A 22,368-nucleotide genomic window follows, 5' to 3' on the forward strand; every position below is an offset into this window, starting at 1 on the left:
TGATAAGTTAAAATAAGTAAATCTTGATGTACTAATAGTTTTCTGAATGAAGCATAAATTCCCTGGCTTGGCATTCAAGGGCCCTGGTGAACTGGCCTTGAGCTACTTACCATTCTGACCTTTCATTTTTCCTTTTCAGACGCCCTGTATTTAACCCACACTGACTTCAGATTTGCTTCTTCAGGGCCCATGCCTTTTTAGGTTTCCTGCCTCTAACCCTTCACTTAGAAATCCTTGTCTTTACCATCTCTTTATATGTATACAAGTCCTAATGAGTAAACTTGATTTCTTCCATAAAACCTTCCCTGGTTCCCCCTGCCTCTGTCCCTCCCACTCTGTTGTCAAGTCTTTTCTAACTTGCAAAGCCCCATGCTTTTGTTATCACCACTGTCTTCGTGAGTAGCTAAAAGAGGGATTAATACACTGTACTTTGGAAAGTCTACAAGCAGGAAAGGGCTTTTAAGGGGTCATGAGAATTCCTGCAGTGTGTGGAAAGTTTTTTCATGAGTTCAGGAATGCACAAAAGCTCAAAGAGCATAAAAATCCATAGTATCCCATTTAAAACAAACTTCACATCTTGCTATATTGCTTAATGAGCCACTCAGTAGCCATCTTTATATAATAAAAGCACCAAAAGATGATAATGACTGATGCCCAACAGGTCCAGACTAATACTGTGGAGTTTCCACTTGCCACTAAATAAATGCTTGTAAAGTCTAGAGATCCTAAAATGAAAGGCATTTTGTAGATTTTAAATGGGCAGGATCCAACCAGTCTTCTGTATCTTCCTCTAGTCAGCACTAACCTCTAGGAGAGGTGGGGTGGATGAAAAGGCATTATAAAATCTGAGGATGTGCATCAGGGGTCTCCAGATTATCCTAAGGGTCTAGTGGTTTAAGTCTGGAGCAGACAAAGGCAAAATGCCAGGTCCAAAACTTGGAAAGGGTGTGAAGAGATTATACCAGGCTGTATTTAATTAGGAAGACAGCAGGAAGGGCCCCAATTGTTCTTTCTTCTAAGTTCACTGAAGGAAAATTGGACACCAAATTCTATTCTTAGGAATTTCTAAATGAGTAGATAATTCTTTGAACTCTGTAATCAGCTAACTGAAAACTAATTTGAAATTTGGCTTCAGCACATATATTTGTGGTTGCAGGAGTGGGGGAAGCATTCAGAGTGGTTCTTTGGAGCTCCCTGTAGTTCTCTTTTAAAAAGTTTACACACAGCATGTGAAATGAACAGATGCTTTTTTTGTTGGAGCTATCAGGGCAACAAGAGGCTGAAAGCTGTATCAGGTATTTATTTCAGTCACTGTGATGGCTGTTGGCAGAGTTCCACATACCAAAACTAAGGAGAAACTCACGAACAGATAAAAAGTAAGACATAGAGGAAAGAGACATTGTGCTTCCTCTCTTAGTTTCTTTCTAAACACATATTGATGATAAAGAAGGAGCAAAACAATCTTTGGCTTCTTTTGGGGGGATGTGTGGGGGACTGGGCAACTTTATGTAATCCTTTCTATAAGATTGTGTTTGCACTTTTGGGAGGTTTTTCTGTAATATTGCCCTAACACTTAGTCAGAGAGAGTGTGACTTCAGTTGAAAAATAGTTTGAATCCAAACTTTATAGTTGCTAAAACACTCCACTTATTTGTATTATAATCTGGAGCATTGGTGAGAGTGGTGAGAGAATAGGGTAGATAGATGTGGGGAGGGAAAAGACTGAATTGATTGGCACCTGACACGTGAGGAAACAGGAATTTCTGATCGGGAAGTATGTGATTCCACATCAAGATCATTCTTTATTATAGAATAGTCCAGAGCCAGAATTCCTCAGATTCTTCCAACCAGAGGGGCCCTGGCACACTAACAGTGTTATGATATCTGAACACTTAAGAGAATGTATTTGGCCAGAGAGATTTACTAGTGAAATTGATCTCACCTTCCCTAGGTTTTTCCAGTTGTACTGAATAATTAAAAGAAAATTAAAACTGGATTCCCTGAAATGCTAAGTATCAGATCTGTAAGTTGATCAAGCCCTATCAACAGTGTGTCAGAGTTAAAAGGGACCTTAAACAAACTGATAGAGGATTTTTAAATCTGTTTCCCCAAATCTCTGCCAAGTGATTGCTTGAATTTCTTGATTGCTTGAATTTATGCTCAAACATCTCAAGTGAGGAACTATCACTTTAAGGGACACCCTATTCTTCGAATAGCTGTGAGAAAGCTCTTTGTTGTTTGAAATCTGCCCTTGGATCTTCATGTTTCAGCTTAAGGAGACATCCAGAACACGCTTCCTTCCTCCCCTTTTCTCCTCCTCAGTCCTTTAGATACTTCTTGATCATATTGCCTGGAACTTTCTCTAGGTCAAGCATTTTTGGTTCTTTCTGCTATTTGTTCCTCAGAAGACAGGGTTTCTAGTGTCTTGCAGTATAGGACCAGGAGGACTCAGGATTCCAGGGCAACTCCTTTAAAAGTTTTAGAATTAAAGAATATTAAAGTTAGAAGGGCAGTCAAGACGTATTCTAGTCTGTACCTCCCTCTTTCAGTTTACAGATGGGGAGAGAGTCTTTCCAATTCTAGTGGGCTGAACTGATCAGCAGCTTCTTTCAAAGTGTGAAGTAAAATGTAAAAACAGTTTGCCATTGAAAAGTCTTTTAGTTGTTTAATTCTGAGCACAAGTTTCAGTCCAAACCTCATTTTTGCCAGACCTCTCTGGCTCCCTAAGTAAGTTAGGCTCAGCTCAGGGTTTCACTGCCAGATCTTCATACACCAACTATTGGCTTCACTTACTGTTTGCCTAAAGGATAGAAATATCTTTTTCATGTTTGACTATAGACCACATGGTCCAACAGAAATTCAGAAATTTTAATAGATTTTTTTTCCCCCTTCAGGAAATGAACCATCACAAATGAACCATTCCCCTTCAGAAATGTAGCTGCCTCTGGTGGACAGCTTCCTGGGTTTCCCACTGTATTTTCTTTAATAGTCACCAGGTGACTTAGGTAGGTTTTCTAAAAGCCAAAAAGCTGTGGACGGGATAGTGGGCCACCTTTCTATAGCATTTTACATCTTGAAACTTGAAATACAGACCCATGCTTTTCAGCTGGCCCCAAGGAGACTCAGGTTTCCTTGGGTGTTTGCAGCAATAAAGGAGCCCAGGTGTTTGGCATGCAGCACTGCTACTGGCATCTTCACTGCCCCCTTCCCTCAATCCCCATTCCCCAGTCATTGACACCACTCAGATCCATGGGCAGAGAAATCTGATGGGAAAAGGGACCAAGACCTGATGTAAGAAGGGGGAGAGAGAAGGTGCCTAGAATTTATCCAATAACTTGGTCTCTGAGCTTGACCAAATTCCTTTGAACACCCCGAAAGTGCTGGGTTCAAGGCCGGAGTGTTCTTGGGCCTGGCGGGGGCGCGCTAAAGGTGACATTGGAGGGACTAGGACAGCCTTTGGTGGCAGAGCTGTAGCCGGTAGCAAGGCACCCGGCGCGGCCCTGCCGGCAGATGGGGCCCCTAGTGGCCCTTGCCAAAGCCGGCTGGCTGGGGGAGGCGGGGGTGCCCCTCTGGGTTCGCTCGCCCTTGGGCTGGGCCCCGAGCCGGGGCGGGGTGGGCCGCAGCGGGGCCACAGAGGGGTGGGGGGAGGCCGGGCCTGGGGAAAGAGGGCGGGGCTTTCCTTTGTCAGGGGATTTGCGCGGTACGGCGGTGACTCGCGCGTGGTGCGGTCCCCTCCTCTCTCCCTCTTGGGGGCCGGGCTTTTCCTCCCGCCTTGGGGCGCGGGGCGCGGGGGGCGTGGGCTGGGCTTGCTGAGCCGAGAGGCTGGCGCTCGGGCTCCCTCGCCCAGAACCGCGGAAAAGCCCCTCCTTCGGTTCCTCGGCTTCCAATCCTCTCCTCCGCCCCTCCCTCTCGGCTCGGGTCGCTTCTTTTCCCTGCCCCCGCCGCGGCTCCGCCTCCGTTCTCCTCCCCTGGGCTCTCCGCCTTGCGCTCCCGGGCTTCCAGGGGGGCTGCCCGGGCGGGGCGGCGCGGCGCGGCGCGGCGGCGCGGGAAGGGGGAGGAGAACGGCCCGCCAGCCCAGCACTTCCAGCGAGCGGCGGCGAGCGGCGCGAGGGAGGAGGGCTCGCCCCCGCCCGGCCCGAGCGGAGCCTTTTGTTCCCAGCCAGAAGTTTGCATGCCGGGACCGTGACAGCTGCGGGCGGGGAGGACGGCGGGGCCGGCGGCGGCGAACAGAGGCGGCTGCTTGACATGCAGCCCACGGCGCGGCGGCTCTGGGAAGGGGACCGGCGGCGGCGGGGGAGGCGGCACCCACAGCACGCGGGACCGGCTGCCGGAGGGACAAACTAACTTCCTGAGCGCGGGACCGGAGGCCGGCGCGGCCCGGAGCCACCTGCCAGCCTGCGGTGAGGCGACCCCGCCGTCGGGACGCGCGGCATGGCGCGGGGGAGTGGGCCGCGCTGAGCGAGCTCTTCCGAGAGAGCCTGGGCGGGTGCCGCAGCCTGCCCGCCTCGGAGGCCCGGCGCTGCGCTCCACTCGCCTTGTTTTGCGGCCGCAGCGCAGGGCTGTTCTGGGAGCCACAACAATGCCATGATGTTTTGGAGACAGGAAGCCCCAAACTGGCCCCGAATGAAGGACTTCCTGTGTTTAAAGTTGCAGGAATATCCGCCGACCAGCCCAGTTCAAACGCAAACACCCGAACTAGGGAGGACGAATGGCTAATTCAGACCAGCTGGACTCTCCAGGGGTGGAACTGAGGATAAAATGAGAGGAATTCTTAGGAGCTTGGGCCATACGTGAAGACTAGAGGGGCTGTGCCATTGTTAAAGGACACAGTCGGTATAAATCCCCTGCTTCCCACTCTGCTTGGATGAGAAGTGAGTGGAACTAGGTATTGAATAAGACTTGTCAATATCAAATTTTTTTAAATTGACTAAATTAGAAAGAGCGGTGCTCTTTAAAAAGACAGAAACAAGCCATACAAGGAATTATTTTGTTTGTTGATTAAGTTATACAGTTATCAGCAACTATGAGGCTGTTGGCCCGTGAGGAAAAAGCTGTTCCTCTTAGAGCTTCTCCCAGAATGGTTTCAAAGTGGGACTTCCAGGACTTTCTGGAGGGCAAATCCAGTTGGTGGTTTGGGATTATGAACATGTAAAGTGATTTTTAACTTTTGCAGAATGCACTTTGGGGGAACTCATGGAAAACTTTTAAAAGGTTGATGGTTCATTTTGATTAAAAAAGTATGGGTAAGCCACTCAGCAGGCCAGACTGTTTAAGGCAGAACCCCACCTGCCTGGGGAAAGGAGAGGAAGAGGATGGCTATATAGAGGATTGCTATGTTCCACAGCGGTCTATATATGATACAATGAGGATAAATGAACAAATTGACCAGGGGTCCAAGCTTAACCAAACTTCAAAAAGCACCATGGAAAAGATGGAAGGAAGTACTATGTCCAGCAATGGTACTTTAGGAGCAGCGTCTAATGTTTTTGAGTCTAGAGCACCAGAAGGCAAAAAGCTGGATGAGAGAATAATATTTGATGCCCTGAAGCTAAGCAGTGATGTGCAGAAGTTGGCACCTGTGCCACCCAGAAGGCGACCAAATGCAGAACGCAAAGACAACATTAACAGGAGATCATGGAAGTCCTTCATGCCACCCAATTTCCCAGAATTTGCAGAAAGGATGGAAGCTTCTCTCAGTGAAGTTTCAGAAGCTGGTGCTTCAAATCCTTCCTTGCAAGAAAAGAAGGAATCCAGTTCTGCATTAACAGAAAGTTCTGGTCATTTGGACAACAGGGAACCTCAGTCAGAGTCAGTAACTTTGGAACATGTGTCCAAATCCATAGGTATTGCAGAAGTGCAGGATGTGAAAAACTTAAGTGGAGACTGTCAAGACTTCAGATTTCAGCAGCACAGTGAGAGCTCTCCCCATGAATTCCAGCCTCTGGAATCAGAAGCTGCAGCAGCAAGTGGTAACACAGATGTAATGCAGGAACACAGATTCTCAAGTGCAACCTGGCCCAGAGCCATGAAAAGTTTGGCTAAAGGAGGCTTCAGCGAGAAGCAGCACCCCCTTGGGGACACAGCATGCACTGTGGAAATGCCACCTCTCTCCCCTTGCCTGAGTGAAGAGCTGTTGGATCCAGAATTGCGTGTTCTCATAACCCCCAGCCTGAGAGAGAAAACGGAGTCTGAACTAAAGTTTGAGGAAGATGAGCGATGGATTATGATGGAGGCTGAGGAGGAGTGGGAGGAAGAGAAACTGTCAGAAAGAGGAAAGACTTTTCTAATGGCAGATGAGAAAAAGAACAGCCTGGCAGATATTTCTGAAGAAAGAGAACAAGCAAACACTGTAGCAGGGGTGGAGCATAGAGCCGATTGCTCAGCTGCTGTCTTGGAGACTTTTGATCACCTAGCTCTTGGTCAGATTTGTTGCTCTGATGACCTACAGCCAGCTGAGAAGCAGTTGGCTTCTGTTCTCACAGGTGAGAGTGCTATAGGTGAGCTGAAACACAGAAGTGCCCAGGAGCTAGAGGGCCTTGTTTCCAATTTAGAATACACTGTCTGTCTTGTCGATTCAGAGCAGCTCTCTGACACAGACTCAGTGCAGATGTTTCTTGAACTTGAAAGAGAATGTTTATGTGACGGAGTAACTCCCCTGGTTGAGCTGGAGAACCAAGTTGCCTCTGAAGGGCTGGCCCCATCCCAGGAGACAGAAAATTCACTTGTAATTAGTCATTTTCCAGGGGCTGCCTTAGAAAAGGAACATGTAGACATTTTAAATGTAAGGGTGAAAGCTGATGATACTGGATTGGATTATGAATATTTTAATGCCCTGGATTCTTCTCAGGTGCCTAATGCTACAGAACTTACTGCCCACTCTGATATCATAAGGGACACTCCCACTGTTAGTGAGGAGTGTGAAAAAGTGCCTTTTAGCCCCAAGACTGCAGGGGAATTTAAGTTCCCTGCTGATCTCGAATCACTGGGAAAGCTGAACCCAGGAGGATTGCCCAACTCTGATTGCAGGGCTTCTCATAAAGAAAACTTATCAACCTTTGAAGCTGAGCTGGCCAAAGAAAATGGCATTTTGTTCCAGGTAGACTGCAGTCAAATTGAGGGGAATGTTGAGTGTGCTGAGAGGGTCCCCCTCAGTTCTGCTTTTAGCTATGAACTAACAGATATTACCTCAGGATCTGAAGTAGAGGTGTTATCGTATTGTTCACATTTACTAACAGATGAAATTCATTTGGAAAGTGAGAAAGGAGCTATTAATGAAGAAAACAGTCTGACTTCCTTGGGAACTGTGGACCCTTGTGAATTATCCATGGAGAAAGTTTATGGTGAGGCACAAGAGCTGGGCTATGAAGTCCAGTGTTTGGAGGACAGAGCCCCAGCACATTTTTATAGGGACTTCCCAGAGCAAGTCTTCCAGGGTCTCCAGAGAAAGTCCCCAGAGTCAGAGACTCAGAGTCTACACCTGCTGGATGGAGGACAGAGACATAGCAGTGATGGAGAGGGAACTGTGAACAACATAAAGCCCAAGCTGAATGTGGCATCACTGAATGGAGGGGAGACAGAAATGAGAGGTTCAGAGTCATTGCTAAATATCTTTCTGGGGGAACAAGTTACCAAGGCTAGTAATACTGAACCAATTTTGGAAGAATGGATACCCATCCCAGAGAAACCTGCCTCTACTGCTCCAGTGCCCACTGTGGATGATGCCCTAGATGCTGCAGTGCCCCCCCCAGCAGGAACTGCTGTAGCTGCTGTCACAGTGCCCTTTCCAGAGGAGGACATGCCAGTTGTTTCAGTGGTCACCATAGAGAAGGATGTCCCAGCTATAGCAGTGCCTGCTTCTGAGGAGACTGCTCCAGCTGATGCAGTGCCCTCCACAGGAGAGGACATCCCAGAGGTCTCTGTCACCCCAGCTGCTGCAGTGCCTGCTCCAGAGGAGCCTGATACTCCAACTGTTAGAGTGCACACCCCAGAGGAGTGCACAGCTCCAGCTGCTGCAGTGCCCACCTCAGAGGAGCCTGCAGCCCCAGCTACTGCAGTGCCCAGCCCACAGGAGCCTGCAGCCCCCACCTCAGAGGAGCTTGCAACCCCAGCTGCTGCAGTGCCCACCCCACAGGAGCCTGCAGCCCCCACCTCAGAGGAGCCTGCAACCCCAGCTGCTGCAGTGCCCACCCCACAGGAGCCTGCAGCCCCCACCTCAGAGGAGCCTGCAACCCCAGCTGCTGCAGTGCCCACCCCACAGGAGCCTGCAGCCCCCACCTCAGAGGAGCCTGCAGCCCCAGCTGCTGCAGCCCCCACCTCAGAGGAGCCTGCAGCCCCAGCTGCTGCAGTGCCCCCCCCACAGGAGCCTGTAGCCCCAGCTGCTGCAGTGCCCACCCCACAGGAGCCTGCAGCCCCAGCTGCTGCAGTGCCCACCTCAAAGGAGCCTGCAACCCCAGCTGCTGCAGTACCCACCTCAGAGGAACCTGCCACCACAGCTGAAAGAGTGCCCACCCCCAAAGAGCCCCCCACTCTAGCTGCTGCAGTGCCTGCTGTGGAGGAAGTGTTCCCTGATCGTGTGCCCTTCCTGAGAGAGAATGTCCATACTGATTCAGTGCCTGTCTCAGAAGAAGGAACTCCTGTTCTAGAGGAGTCTTCCTCCACTGGAATGTGGATCGAGGAGGACCATGATTCTCCAGCATTTGGAATAAAAGAGGTACCTGCCGCAGTGCTCCATGGGAAAGTGCCTCTGGCTGCAACTGATGGATTAAATTCAAATGAGGTAATTGTTGCTCGTTTTGTTAGGAAAGAGTCTAGAGAGTAAAGTGAGATTTGCAAGTTTTCTGACTTGGTCTCGATTAGAAAGGGCACAGATAGTCCTTTCTTTGGTTCTCTTTGGGGCTCCTGGGCTTCTCTGGTCTTTTTATTGAGTTTATAGGGGGAAATATGTCTTTCATCTGGCAAAACTTTATAATTCATATTCCATTTTCTTATTTCAGAGATAACAAAAGCTTAAGGAAGACTGGGATGTGCACAGTTGTTGGTTTACATTTGGGGAAAGATTATTAGCAGGAATGGGTGATTCTGCTTTTGAAGTTACACTAAGCATGTTCTTTGCTACATCAAGAGGTTGCTAATTGATCAGTGATGTCAGCAGTCAGGTGGAGGCTAGAGCATAGGCTTTAGTGTGAGACATGGGACTTCTTGAGCACTCTGGGAAAATGAGCTAAATGTTCTGAGCCCCAATTCCATCCTTTGTTGAGCAGAGCCCTGCGAAGATGAGGAGGATAGAGTGTGGTGACCTGTTACAGCATCAGTGTGTAGGCTCCTGTCACTTCGAGATCCCCCTTCCCTTCAGATAGGATGGTTAGTTGAAAAATTCACCAAAGCATGTTGGATTAAAGCAGTATACAGATGTGTGAATACAGATGTATTGTTATTTTAAAATATGGAATAAGTCATAATTATGTTTATGAAAAAGAGGTATTTCAGTCATCTTGTCACACTTTGTGTCCTGAAGCAAGTCGCTTTCCTTTCCTGTACCTCTTGTTTTTTAACCTATAAAATAAGGGAGTTGTGTAAGTATTCTCCTGGGTCTCCCTTAACTCCAAGATTTTGAAATTCTTAATGTTAGAGAATAGACTATGTTAGGAAGCTATTGGGAACAGTGGTCACATCTGTGAGCACTCTTAGTCAAAGGGATTTGAGATTGGCAAATATTACAGTTCACTGCTCAGTGTCATTTGGTCAGTGATAAGCAGTGGAGTGAAGGACTTAAAATTTTATTCTAATCTAATACAGTTAGGAATTACTGGGTTTGGAGGTGGTTTTCATTTTACACCATCCTCAGGACCCAAAACAGTACCTTCCTTGTAGAAGGCATTCACTGTTGACAGACTGGCTGAATGAGAATCAATCTCCTGAATATCCATTGGATGCTAGAAGAAATATGGGTTCTGCCCTGGCCAGGTAGCTCAGTTGGTTAGATCATTGTCCCAGTATGCCAAGGTTACAGGTTCAATCCCCAGTCAAGGTACGTACAAGAATCAACCAATGAATGTGTAAAGAAATGGAACAACAAATCAATGTTTCTGTCTGTCTGCCTGTCTCCCTCCCTCCCTCCTCTCTCTAAAATCAACAAATAAAAAAGAAAGGAAGAAAGAGTTCTCTCATCCACCCCATTGCAGCCTTTCAGGGCAGCCTTAGCTGGCTACCGTACCATTAAAACATGCAACTACCAGCAACAAAAAATCGTGATGGTGGTGAGTCATAAGTTGCCAGTTTTGCCACATGTCCTCCTTAGGGGTAGTGGTGTCACCTCGGGCTTCCCCAGTTACTTTGTAATGTATCATTCCATCAAATTAGAATGCATCACCTTTTAGATAGGTGGATTTGATTCAGTTTTCTGAGTTTTAGTGAATTCAGGATTAATACCAAGATCCCAGTAACCTGTCCAAAGTCACTGGCATTATTAGTTATACAGAATATTTCTAGTATAAAGCATACAACAATAATCAGTGGAATACAGTAATTAACTTTATAAGGACCCAATCAAATCTGCATAAAGGAAAATTTTCAGGGAAACCCTTACTATCAGTCTCTGATATCTTTGTTTACTCATCTACAAAAATGAGTAGGTGGAACTAGGTAGTCTCTAAGGATTCTTCCAGCTACAGTAGGTAGTCATTTTATGACACATTGCCTGTTACAAATTACAGGAGGAGGAAATAGTAGCCTAGCTGCAAGGTAGTTCATCATCTTTGAAGTGTGGTACTTTATGGAATATCTGGAAGCAAGATGCCTACCTCTGTGTACAGAAGGAGAAATCTAATTCATAGCCATAGCCAGGACTGTTAACCAATAAGAATGTAGAGAGGCTATTTTGAAAATATTTATTGAAACAAAACAAATGTCATTATAGAGGTAACATGAGTATACAAATTTTGCTAAATTGGTGAAAAAAGTTTTTCCAAGATGAGAACTGTATGGATTTTATTTCTTCTGAAAGGGTTTCTAGAGGCAATTGAACCTGTAATTTTTATACATAAACACTTAGAACTTGACAAGTGATTGTACCCAGAATGTGACTTAGAGTGAACTGCTTTAGATCCTCTGTGTGTGTGTATGTACAGATGTCCACATGTATACATGGTTTAAGTAGATGTAAGCTTTGCCTGGCCGACATGGCTCAGCAGTTGAGCTTCGACCTATAATCCAGGAGATTGGTTACTGTGGTCTAGCCACTTGGCCTTTTAGTTCTAACATGTCAAATTCTTCCTAGCTTACCATTTCCTTTGGGATGCTCTTCCCTCTGACTCCTTGCCAGTCAGGGCACATGCCCAGGTTCTGGGCTCGATCCCCAGTCAGGGAGGCTTGCAGGAGGCAGCCGATCAATGACTCATCATTGATGTTTCTCTCTCTCTCTCCCTGCCCCTTTCTCTTCCTCTCTGAAATCAAGAAAGACATATTTTTAAAAAATATAAATAAATAGATATAAGCTTCCTAATAGCAATAATGAGAGTTTGGTAGAAGAAGCAAAATGTCAGAATCTGTTTGTTGTTTCTATTGTGAGATCTAGGCCCAGTGAGAGTAATCTGTGATTATTTAAATGACTCTTATTTATAGACTTCCTTAGTCTTATTTCCAATCACTGGGGAGGAAAAAAAACCTTTTGTATGAAATAGGGGTTCTATAAAGTTAAAACTTGCCCCAAAAGTCTTTAAGCAAAACTTGGAGATCCCTAGAATCTCAGTTCAGTGTTTGAATGCTTAGCTGATCAGCAGAACTTTCATGGATTTGTTTGCTTTCCCTAACACTATTTCTGTACAACGATTCACTTATTCAATGGATAAGAAATAAGAGGGGTATTTAATTTTAATTGTGGTATCAGGGAAAGGATTTTAAAACTAAAACTTGAAGGGTAAATGAAAGTAAGTTACTTAGGCAAGGAGTCAGAGGAAAGAGCATCCCAAAGGAAATGGAAGCTAGGAAGAATTTGTCGTCTTGGAGCTGAAAGGCCAAGTGGCTAGACCACAGTGACCAAGGGTTGTGGAAGAGTGCCCTGAAGTGAATCCAGAGAGGTTGACGGGGGCCGGGTGACGCAGGGACTTAGAAGGACATCTTCAAAAGCATCTGTACCTTACAAACCATGAGAGGCTATTGAAAAATTTTAATTAGGGGTGTGAAATTATTACATTTAAATTTTTTCAAGATTACTTTCAGCTTAAGGATAGAGAAAACTGGTCCACATTGACAGTAAACATTCTCAACACTATTTGGGGTTTATAAATCTCAGATTTCTTCTGTCTTATATTTTATTAGTTTGTATTATAATAGATAATTGCCATAAATACAGAAAACCCTGAGTGGTTTGCAATTTTTTTTTTTTTAATCACAGTGGCTACTGTGTGTAGAATGGATTTAGGAGGTCAAAAACAGAGAGAGGCCACTAGGCTACTGCGATTATCCAGGTTGCTTAGGCTAGAGAGGTGTAAGAGGATTGGAAGATAGTTGGGTGGATTCAAGATATATTTTGGAGTAGACTCAACAAGACCTGATAATGGCTTTTATGTTGGGAGGGAGAGAAGAAATCGAGGATGGTGTCTAGGTTCTGCTTTGTACAGCTGAGTGGATAGGGACAGCTGTAAATTGTTGGTTTAGGGAAGAATGGATTTGGGGGGAGAGGAAAGAAGAAAGTACTGTTCACTTTTGGAGTGGTTAGGTTTGAGATGCCTGTGATTCATTTGTATGGCAATATTAAAAAAGCAGTTGTATATACAGTTTTAAAGTCATAAGTATTTATCATGGTGAACATTTAAAGCCATAGGAATGGATAGAATTTCCAGGACTGACAACCCTTATATCCCCCCCCCCCAACACACACACACACTAACATTTGGAGGCCTAGAAGAGAAAGAGGAAGAGAGCAAAGGACATCAAAAAGGACCAGTCAGGATGAAAACTGAGAGAATATGGCATTACCGAAGAAAAAACTGTTTTAAGACATTCTTTGGGAAATTTTCTGTTTTATGTCCCTTTCGTATCTTACATCCGTGCAATAAGTTTTACTAGTGTTCTGCTGTGGGAAATGTCTGCCAGCCCTGGTTAGTTAATAACATGGCACAGTCCCATTGAAACGCTAAGGAGTAGGAATTTTAACGTGTCTAAAAGCACTGGGTTTGCAAAACAGCTTTATTTGGGAGTTGAAAGAAGAGAGCAAGTGTTTTCAAATTTACTTTTTTAAACATTCTGTTCACTTGTGTTCAAAATAAATATTTAGATAGCATTTACTTAGAAGTGCTTTCACATATTTTAAAACTGAAAAAAGATTATAAAAATACCCATACCTGTCAACATAATCCATAGACAGAAAGTGGGAAACAGAGGAAGAACTCTAATGCTTCTATAAGAAATGTTCATAAATAAAGTAAATTCAAATTTCAAAAAAATTGTCTTAATCTCTTTTGTATAATAGAGCTATTTAAATATTTACTTTCCTGTGCCATTTACATCGCTATCCAATAGTTTCTTGCCAAGGTGGGTATATTCTCTATCTGTGCTTAGTACAGTAGGCACTAGCCACACGTGGCTGTTGATCACATGAAATGTGGCTGGTGTGGCTGAGGAACGGAATTGTTAGTTAATTTAAATAGCCACGTGGAGTTGCGGGCTACCTTATTAGCACAGAAAGAATATAAGTGTCACTCATAGTGTGAGACAGGATTTGGTTGTTGGTAAAAGGGGGCTTTTCAGTGAACTCCACATCTTTCCTCTGTACCTTTGGCCCCGCCCCACCACCCCATTTTGTTGCACCCCGGCAACTTAAAACGGGAGTTGTGTTTTGTTTTGTTCCTTCTCCAATTTTTCTTCAGTGAAAACATCTTTAATACAAAATGGAATCATAGCTCTTGCTTTTTCTGGAAACCATGTTGTTGAGGGGAAATAGTCATCTTTAGCTGAACTGCCTTGTAGTGTTGCCTAACAAAATATGGTGTAATCAAATTATAGTATAAAATGAAGCCCACTGGTAATTACCTTTGTAACCTTCCTTTTTTAGTGTTCCCTGGGCTTTTCCTCCCTGGTGACTCACTTATCCAGCCATAGGCCATTCTTTCTGGAATCAGTTTCCTAATCTTAGAGTGATCTGTGGTCTCATATAGGCCAAAATTAGTCTCACCCAAACTTAAACACTTTTTTAGTTATTTTTACCTTCTTCCTTTTCTCTCGCCCTTTAATCTTAATTGACTCACCTGTCTCACTGAAACTGAAGGAACTTTTTACAGAAGAAAAAAGAGTGGAAAAATATCCAGATTAGTGGAATATGGCCGATTTTTATCCTTTGAGGATTGAAAGAAATCTGATCTTAGGGACAAATATTTATTTCATTCTTTTCCTTCAAGTGGCAAAAGTACTATTCTCTCCTCCTTGTTTCCTTTAGAAATTTCAAAGTCATAATGAAGCTTAACTGCAGTAGAAACATGCACATTGCTTGTTACACTTGTTCACATTGTTTTAAAATTCTGTTGTTTTTTGGTGAACGTGGATATACAGTATCATTTTTTAAATATTGTATGTATATCTGCATCTTACTCAGAGTTATGTGTCTGAAGTTGCTGAGGACATTTCCCAGTATTATTGGCCCGGTCCCCTTTGTGATCAGGGGAATACTGTTTCAAGATTATTATCTGTGTGTGGTCTATGTCCCTGGAACAGAGTGGAGTTAAATCGCCACAGGGGGATTAAGCTATGAGGTTGGCATTTTTCATACTATTAATATGTTTTGGCTAATTGAGTTGTTAGTCCTAGTCAGAGAAGAGCATTGCATATATCAGTGGTCACTTAAAGCTGTTCCCCAAGGTATTTTTAATCTTAAATAGTAGTCATTTGTTATCATTCTTCCCTTTTCGGATTGATAACTGTACATCACATTTACTTTTATGATGTCTTGAAGCTGATGGTTCTCTCTTCTCTATAGATTTTCGCATTAAAAATTAAACAAACATTAAAAAAAAAGCTGTCCATTGGGTTCAAGACCAAAGTAGTGCCATAACTCTGTAATTACTTGTCCATAGGAGGCTGTCTTAAAATATGAAACCACATGTTTTCTTAATAGTTCCTTGTACAAATGGCTTGTTTTCCCTTTTCATTCCTGCCCTCCTTTGTTAAATCACAAATCTCCCAAAATAGCCTGTCACTCTGTGTTGTAGAGGGTCTGTTTGCCTTTAGATTAAATCTTTTTTGGCTTACAATTATCTAGATGTTTCAGAAAGAACAGGTGGATCCTCTTCAGATGAAATTACAGCAGGTGAATGGACTTGGCCAGGGATTGATTCAGAGTGCTGGAAAAAACTGTGATGTGCAGGGTTTGGAACATGACATGGAAGAGATAAATGCTCGATGGAACACACTAAATAAAAAGGTAAGTGATGGGGGGAGTACAGGGAATTACAAATGTACTGGGAATGGAGGACAAAGCAAAGACCTTAGATCTAAATCTAAGATTTCTCTGACCGTAAATAAAAATTTAGCAGTTGTAATCTGTAGTTATGAAAAGGAGTCAGCAGTAATCAAAAAGGCTCTCCTCATGACGAGCCTGCATGTCTGTGATACAGGTTGCACAAAGAATTGCACAACTACAGGAGGCTTTGTTGCATTGTGGGAAATTTCAAGATGCCTTGGAGCCGTTGCTCAGCTGGTTGGCAGACACCGAGGAGCTTATAGCCAATCAGAAACCTCCGTCTGCTGAGTATAAAGTGGTGAAAGCACAGATCCAAGAACAGAAGGTAAGTGAGAATGTTGGGACAGTGAACTGGAACAGCCGCAGGGAGTGGCAGACAACACATTTGCTTGTAGTTCAAGGAGCGTGTTCAGGAGTTTTAGTAGAATCCTCACATACTTTGATCCTGAAAAGAAAAGTAGGAATTTATTTTTATCATCTTACTTCAATGTACTAGCTTCCTGTGGCATGTACTGGGCTGAACCTTTTTACATGTTCATGTATCCCATTTCAATATTTCAGTCACACCTTTATCTTCAAAGATTTCTGGTGTTTACAGAGTCAGCGCTACTCTAATTAATGTATATATCATGTATAAGGTTCTGTCTGGATACGATTTGGGGGGGTTTTTGGCTTAATTTTCATTTCAGTGTATTTTTCTCCTGGTTCAAAATAAGTTTCCTGTTAGTCACATAGCCGCAGTCACTGCTCCATTTAAAAACTTAAGTGTATGAAGTTTATGTGGATAGGAGGAACTATGTTTTTGCCTCAAGATGAAAAAAAAAACCTTCTGTTATTCAGTTATGCTTAGGATTTGGTGGGGTGAGGATTGGGGATTTTTTGTTTGTTTTTTTATTCTTATTTCAAATTTCAAAGTGACCCCATGTTCTCACTTTTCATTGTCTTTAAACGTGTACAATAGTTGCTCCAGCGACTCCTAGATGATCGAAAGGCCACAGTGGACATGCTTCAAGCAGAAGGAGGCAGAATAGCCCAGTCAGCTGAGCTGGCTGATGGAGAGAAAATCACAGGACAGTTGGAGAGTCTGGAAAGTAGATGGACTGGACTACTCAGCAAGGCAGCAGCCAGGTAAAGCCAAAGGGGTTTTAGGAATGGGTCAGAGGAGGTTTGTTGTGTCCTGTTTTTGACTTATCTCTGAGGTGTCCCAAAAGCTCCTGGGTGCTTCATACAGAGCTTTGGAAGATGTTGAAGGGCTTTTATCTTGAGGGAGGGATACATTCTTAGAGATGATCCTCATAATGAGAAAAACTCTCAGGAAATGAGCTTCAGCTCCTCCATAAATTTCTGAGAACTAGAAGACTCATTGCTCTGTGTTATTCTGCTGCAGCATAATCGTGGTTCCAAACGACAAGATGCAGACTCCTACAACCAGCCAGTTATTTTCTGAGTGTTTGAAACAGATCTTTTCCTTTATATTGATAAATAATATTTTTGGTACTTGGAATTGAAATTTATACTACTTCTTTTCTGTCAGCTTATTCTCATATTAGATGTTTTTGCATCGCAGAGCTCTGTGGTTTTGTTAAACATATGCATTCAAGAAATGCACAAACTTTATTTTCTTCAATAAATGGCCAAAGGACAGGCAGTGTACTTTTCTCCTGCAAGGCAGTACTTTCTCTTTCCACAGCTGTAAGTTACCCCAATGTCACTTGAGTTTAATAAGTCACACAGGTGTCTTTACTTTTAGCCTATACAGTCCCCAATTTTAAAAATAAATGCTAGCTAATCAGAAATCAATGATAGTAGTAGGGTTGGTCATTTATTGTTTTAACCTTTCAGTTGTCTAGGTAACCTATGGCAGTCTTCAAATAACTTCCTCTTCAGCCTCTTCTGCCTGCTCTTGGCTTCTTTCTTTTCATTTTTATTTATTGATTTGGGGGGGTGCGGGGAGAAAGAAGCATCAACCTGTTGTTCCACTTAGCTCTGTGTTCATTGGTTGCCTCGTGTATGTGCCCTGCCTGGGGACTGAACTCACAACCATGGTGCAGGGGTCGATGCTCCAGCCAGCTGAGCCACCAGTGAGGGATGGCTTACTTATTTCCTACCTGGGTTTTGCAACTCAGACACTTATTTTTACTTCCAAATTGCACTGCTTTTCTCCTCTCTGTGTCCATTTCCACCAATATTGCCATTAACCTTTCAGTTAACTAGGCTTAAAACATTACCCCCATTGTTACCCTTCCCACCTACCCCAACTTTGTGTATCACATCAACCAGAATGCTAAATTCTGTCCATTTTACTTCTACGGTGTCTTCCCACTCACATACCTTAGTTCATGGCTTATGAGCTCTCACTTGGGCTAGTTCACATAGGGTAGCTCATCTGAGGCAGCTTCCTAACTAATCACTCATCACTCACCACTCTGCTGCCACTCACCCTCAGGCCTTCACCTCTCCTCATGCTCAAAGACATTTAATGACTCCCTGTTGCCTATAAATAAAATCTAAACTATTTAACCCAGTGTTCAAAGCTTTCTATTTGGCCTTAACCTACCTTTCTTAGTTCTCACTATTCTTCTCAGTCTTCATATTATAGGTAAAGAAAATCATATTTTGTTCTTCAGTATCTTCTGTCAGTTTCCTCATTGTCTTGGCTGATGGTGGTGCGCCTTCCATGGAATACCTTGGCCATCTTCCCTTCTTCTGTGAAGCTTTTCTTTATTCCCTAAGCATAGAGTAACCTCTCCTTCCTCCCAACTGCCGTAACTCTTTATCAGTACCGTGTACTGTGGTCATTATTCCATGTGGTGCTTGCCTCCTGGGCCCATATACTCACTTAGGCCGTGACTGGTTTCTGATTTATGTTTTTACGGCTAGCCTTCCACCCACCCAGTTTCACCCTCCTGGCCTCACTGTTTCTGGGCCTTTGTTTAAGGGAATGCCGAGAGCAGCTTCATTGTTACAGGCATTCTACAGACTTTTACTTATATTTCTTTTAAGTATGTTTTTATTTTTTTAGAGAGAGGAGTAGAAAGATAGAAACATTGATGAGAGAGCAGCATCATTGGTCGGCTGCCTCCTGCACACCCCTGCTTGGGGATCGAATCCGCAGCCCAGGCATGTACCCTGATCACGATTGAACCGTGACCTCTTGCTTCATGGGTTGACCACTCAACCACTGAACCACACTGTCTGGGTTTACTTAGATTTTTAGTACTGGATTTTTTATGCCTCTAAATTATTTTAGCTATTCTCTTTGCTGCCCCAAGTTCTGTATACAATGAGTTCTTCAAACTTTCTGGTTCCAAAATTAGAGAGATGGGTCAGAAAGACATAGAAATCAAGGGCAATTTTTAAAAAATGAAATTTTAGTCTAATATTAATCTTTAATATGTTTAGTTGTATTAATTAAAGGTATATTTTGAAGGCTGGCATAAAGAAGGAAATTCTACGTTGACATTTAAAAATGGCATCTAAAAATATGTTTTCCTTTCTATTCAAACATAATTTAATTTCCAGATAATTATAATGGCAAATCTTTATATTTAAACAATTTCTTATTAGAATAAGTTTATCCAGCCCCTGGCCGGGTAGCTCAGTTGGTTAGAGCATCATCCCGATACACCAAGGTTACGGGTTCAATCTCCAGTCAGGGCACATACAATAATCAACCAATGAAGGCATAAATGAGTGGAACAACAAATTGATGTATGTGTAACCACCCCCCCCCCCAGCTTTCTCTCTCTAAAAGTCAATTTAAAAAAAAAGTATGTCCATAGAACCTGGCACAAAGTATCTGTCCAGTAAAGGTTTGCTGAACTAAAGGGAATCCTATACTCCTGGGCCTTTTCAAATGACAGCATTTAGTCTGTTCTTAATGATTCAAAGTCATCATCATGGCCTTTATTATTAATCTGTGTGCTAATAGAGTTCTGTGGTGGTTTTTATTAGACTGCCTCCAGTATTCAGACTTTCTTTCCCCTTTGTAATCTGCTGTTTTAATCTATAGGGAACTTGAAACCCAAGCTTTAGTATGGGTGTTATATTAAATAAGATTTAAGATTCCAAGTGAGCTATAAAGTTTATAGTTTTGCCATTTGTGTTGGCAAATTTAGCTAGTCTGAGGTCATTTTTTTCCTTAAATCTGGACTCAAAGTTATGTTCTAGGGTTGAAATTACTAGAAGCTTTACTAGATTTGGGGAGGTAAGAAGGGAGTTCTAGTGCATAGTCTGCCTTTGCTTTTCAAATGCTCTCTTCTCTTCACTCACAAGTGAAGGTAGTACTGACAGAGAGGAAAAAAATGAGGACTGATGATTTTTCGACTCCTTTAAACTTTATTTTGGTCTCACATTCAGATGATGCATGAGCTACATTCCATAGGAGAAAGAACATTAGAAGGTCTGATTCTCATCCTCATTGTACTATTTCTACTCACTGAGCGCTTTAAACAAATCTTTCTGTAGGCCTGCAGGTTCTCTCTTTTGTAATAGTGGGATAATTACTCTGCCTACACTACTAGGTTATCACAGAATCAAAATAAGTATGAAAACCTTTAAAACAGCAGAGTGCGATATATGTGTGTTCTGTTTATTTTTGGTATTTAAGATGTACCTGGTAAAGCTTGGTCTTTTACTGAATATAGTACTGTTATCCATCTTAATGTGACTTTTTGCCTTAGCAGCTTGTTCTGTATATTTGTGTAGGCATAAACAGCTGGAAGATATCCTGGTTCTGGCCAAACAATTCCATGAAACAGCTGAGCCTATTTCTGACTTCTTATCTGTCACAGAGAAAAAGCTTGCTAACTCAGAACCTGTTGGCACTCAGACTGCCAAAATACAGCAGCAGATCATTCGGCACAAGGTAGGAAGCAGTTATGGTAAATAAAAACAAAGAACTGGAATCAGAAATCCTGGAAATTAGAAAACTGCCTGCAACATGCTATAAGGTGTATTTTGTGGGGTTTTTTAAAGTTTAAAACATGGTCAAATTATTAATTGGAGTAGTCACATCTTTGATAGATATTGACTAATAGGCTACCATCAGGAAAAAACGGCTATTGTGTTATTTTTGCCCTTCAGTAGGTAAACCTTTTGTGTTATTATTTAATTTATTACATCACTTGTTCATTGTTTCATGTTTACTTTTCATTTGTTTTGTTTCTGTTACTCATTTTTTTCCATCTGGATTTCCAGGCTCTGGAGGAGGAAATAGAAAGCCATGCAACAGATGTGCACCAGGCAGTCAAAATTGGGCAGTCCCTCTCCTCCCTGACATGTTCTGCAGAACAGGGTGTGCTCTCAGAAAAGCTAGACTCGTTGCAGGCCCGATACAGTGAGATTCAAGACCGGTGCTGTCGGAAAGCAGCCCTGCTTGAACAAGCACTGTTTAACGCTAGGCTGTTCGGGGAGGATGAGGTGGAGGTGCTCAACTGGCTGGCTGAGGTTGAGGACAAGCTCAGTTCAGTGTTCGTAAAGGATTACAGACAGGATGTCCTGCAGAAACAGCATGCTGACCACCTGGTATTCATGTTTTCCATTTTATTGTTTATGTTACTAGTTATTTTGTAATTTTGATTCCTGTTTCTCTTCATTTCCTTTCTTTTTTATTCCTAACACTTCAACTTAATACCCAAATGCATACTTAATAGACTTATTGTTTAGAAATAATCTGTTTTCTAATGAGTCCATGGGAATGCTTGTACTTAACAAATTGAATCAATAATTCTAGAAGGTGATCCAGAGTGTAGTAGGGGGCCATCTCAGTTCCAACTCAGGTTTTACATCATTAGGTAACACATCACTTGGTTTCTATTTGAACAGAAGCTTTCATAAAACCAGAATACCTGAATAGTTCCCAGAGTTTGATCATATAGCTATAACTTTTTAAATATTTCTGGAATTTATATGCTCAAATTCCCAGGGTTCTGCGTCATCTTAGAATAATTTGCCCTCTTAATTTCATCAAGTGAAATTCATGAAATTCCATTTCATGAGATTTCTTTTTGTATGGTAAAAATAGGCAAAGCAGGGGGGAGGTGGTGGTGGTTTAGATAATCTACATTTCTTCTGCTTCATTGATTTCAAATATTGAAAGTGTTTAACCAGGATTTAAATCTGCCTGTTTCTTGCTGACTTTCTTCTTTTGAAATTTCTGCCTTGTTCTTTTTTTTTAGACATAGTAGACATTTTTGCTGAATTCTACTATACCTTTCTTGCGTTCTGGTTTGGTACTAATAGATTGCTAAAGTTGATTTAATCCTGAAACTCTTCTCATCCACTGCAAAGGAAAGCTTGCCTATCAGTATTGATTTAATTATTTTATGTAATTAATGGTGTAACCAAAGAGATAATGAAAGAATCAAATAACTGATGTTTAAACTTAAAGGTCTCGTTTCTTTCCCTTTGTCATGTCATAGTTGTAGGATTAATGGTATTCTTTCCTTTCAGGCTTTAAATGAAGAAATTGTTACTAGAAAGAAGAATGTAGATCAGGCTATTAAAAACGGTCAGGCTCTTCTAAAACAAACCACAGGTACTTTGAAAAGTGCATCTCTTAGCACCTCTGTACGTATACAGACACTCATAAACTAGGGAAATACGCACCCTGCATCAGCCACTTCTCTTTGGATATAGAAGTTTAGTTTTCACTCATTATATTCCCATGTTCCGTCTGTCCCCCCATCCCTGCCCCTGGAGGCAATGGTCTGGGTTCCTGTTTCCTGCTAAACCTTTTGAAAACTAAAAGACTGTGTGTCTCACTTCTAGTTAGAGATGATCACTCCCCCTGCCCTCCAATATATTGAATGCCAGCATTCACTGAAAGGTTCAGGGTACATCTAGAAACACCTGCAGTTGATTATCTTGATAACCTCAGAAGTGGCTTTTATTGATTAAAAGGTTTACTTCCCTCCT

The 22,368-nt window shown here is 42.8% G+C and overlaps 1 protein-coding gene across 9 annotated transcripts in view; it reads left to right on the forward strand.

The window, feature by feature from the left end:
- Window positions 1-22,368, forward strand: part of MACF1 (microtubule actin crosslinking factor 1) — a 302,250-nt gene that overhangs the window by 232,277 nt on the left and 47,605 nt on the right. For 8 of the 9 annotated variants that reach the window (XM_087820322.1, XM_087820324.1, XM_087820323.1 and 5 more), the window contains 6 exons: window positions 15,250-15,411; window positions 15,605-15,775; window positions 16,412-16,578; window positions 20,158-20,317; window positions 20,650-20,976; window positions 21,904-21,988. In XM_087820322.1, coding sequence (XP_087676448.1) covers window positions 15,250-15,411; window positions 15,605-15,775; window positions 16,412-16,578; window positions 20,158-20,317; window positions 20,650-20,976; window positions 21,904-21,988 — 1,072 coding nt within the window. Of the gene's footprint in view, window positions 1-4,386; window positions 8,776-15,249; window positions 15,412-15,604; window positions 15,776-16,411; window positions 16,579-20,157; window positions 20,318-20,649; window positions 20,977-21,903; window positions 21,989-22,368 lie in introns of those variants that run through there. The other variant, XM_087820330.1, reaches the window with a different exon arrangement.

The sequence above is a fragment of the Miniopterus natalensis genome, chromosome 9, assembly GCF_054644295.1.
Source record: "Miniopterus natalensis isolate mMinNat1 chromosome 9, mMinNat1.hap1, whole genome shotgun sequence".
In the NCBI taxonomy this organism is placed as follows: Eukaryota; Metazoa; Chordata; class Mammalia; order Chiroptera; family Miniopteridae; genus Miniopterus; species Miniopterus natalensis.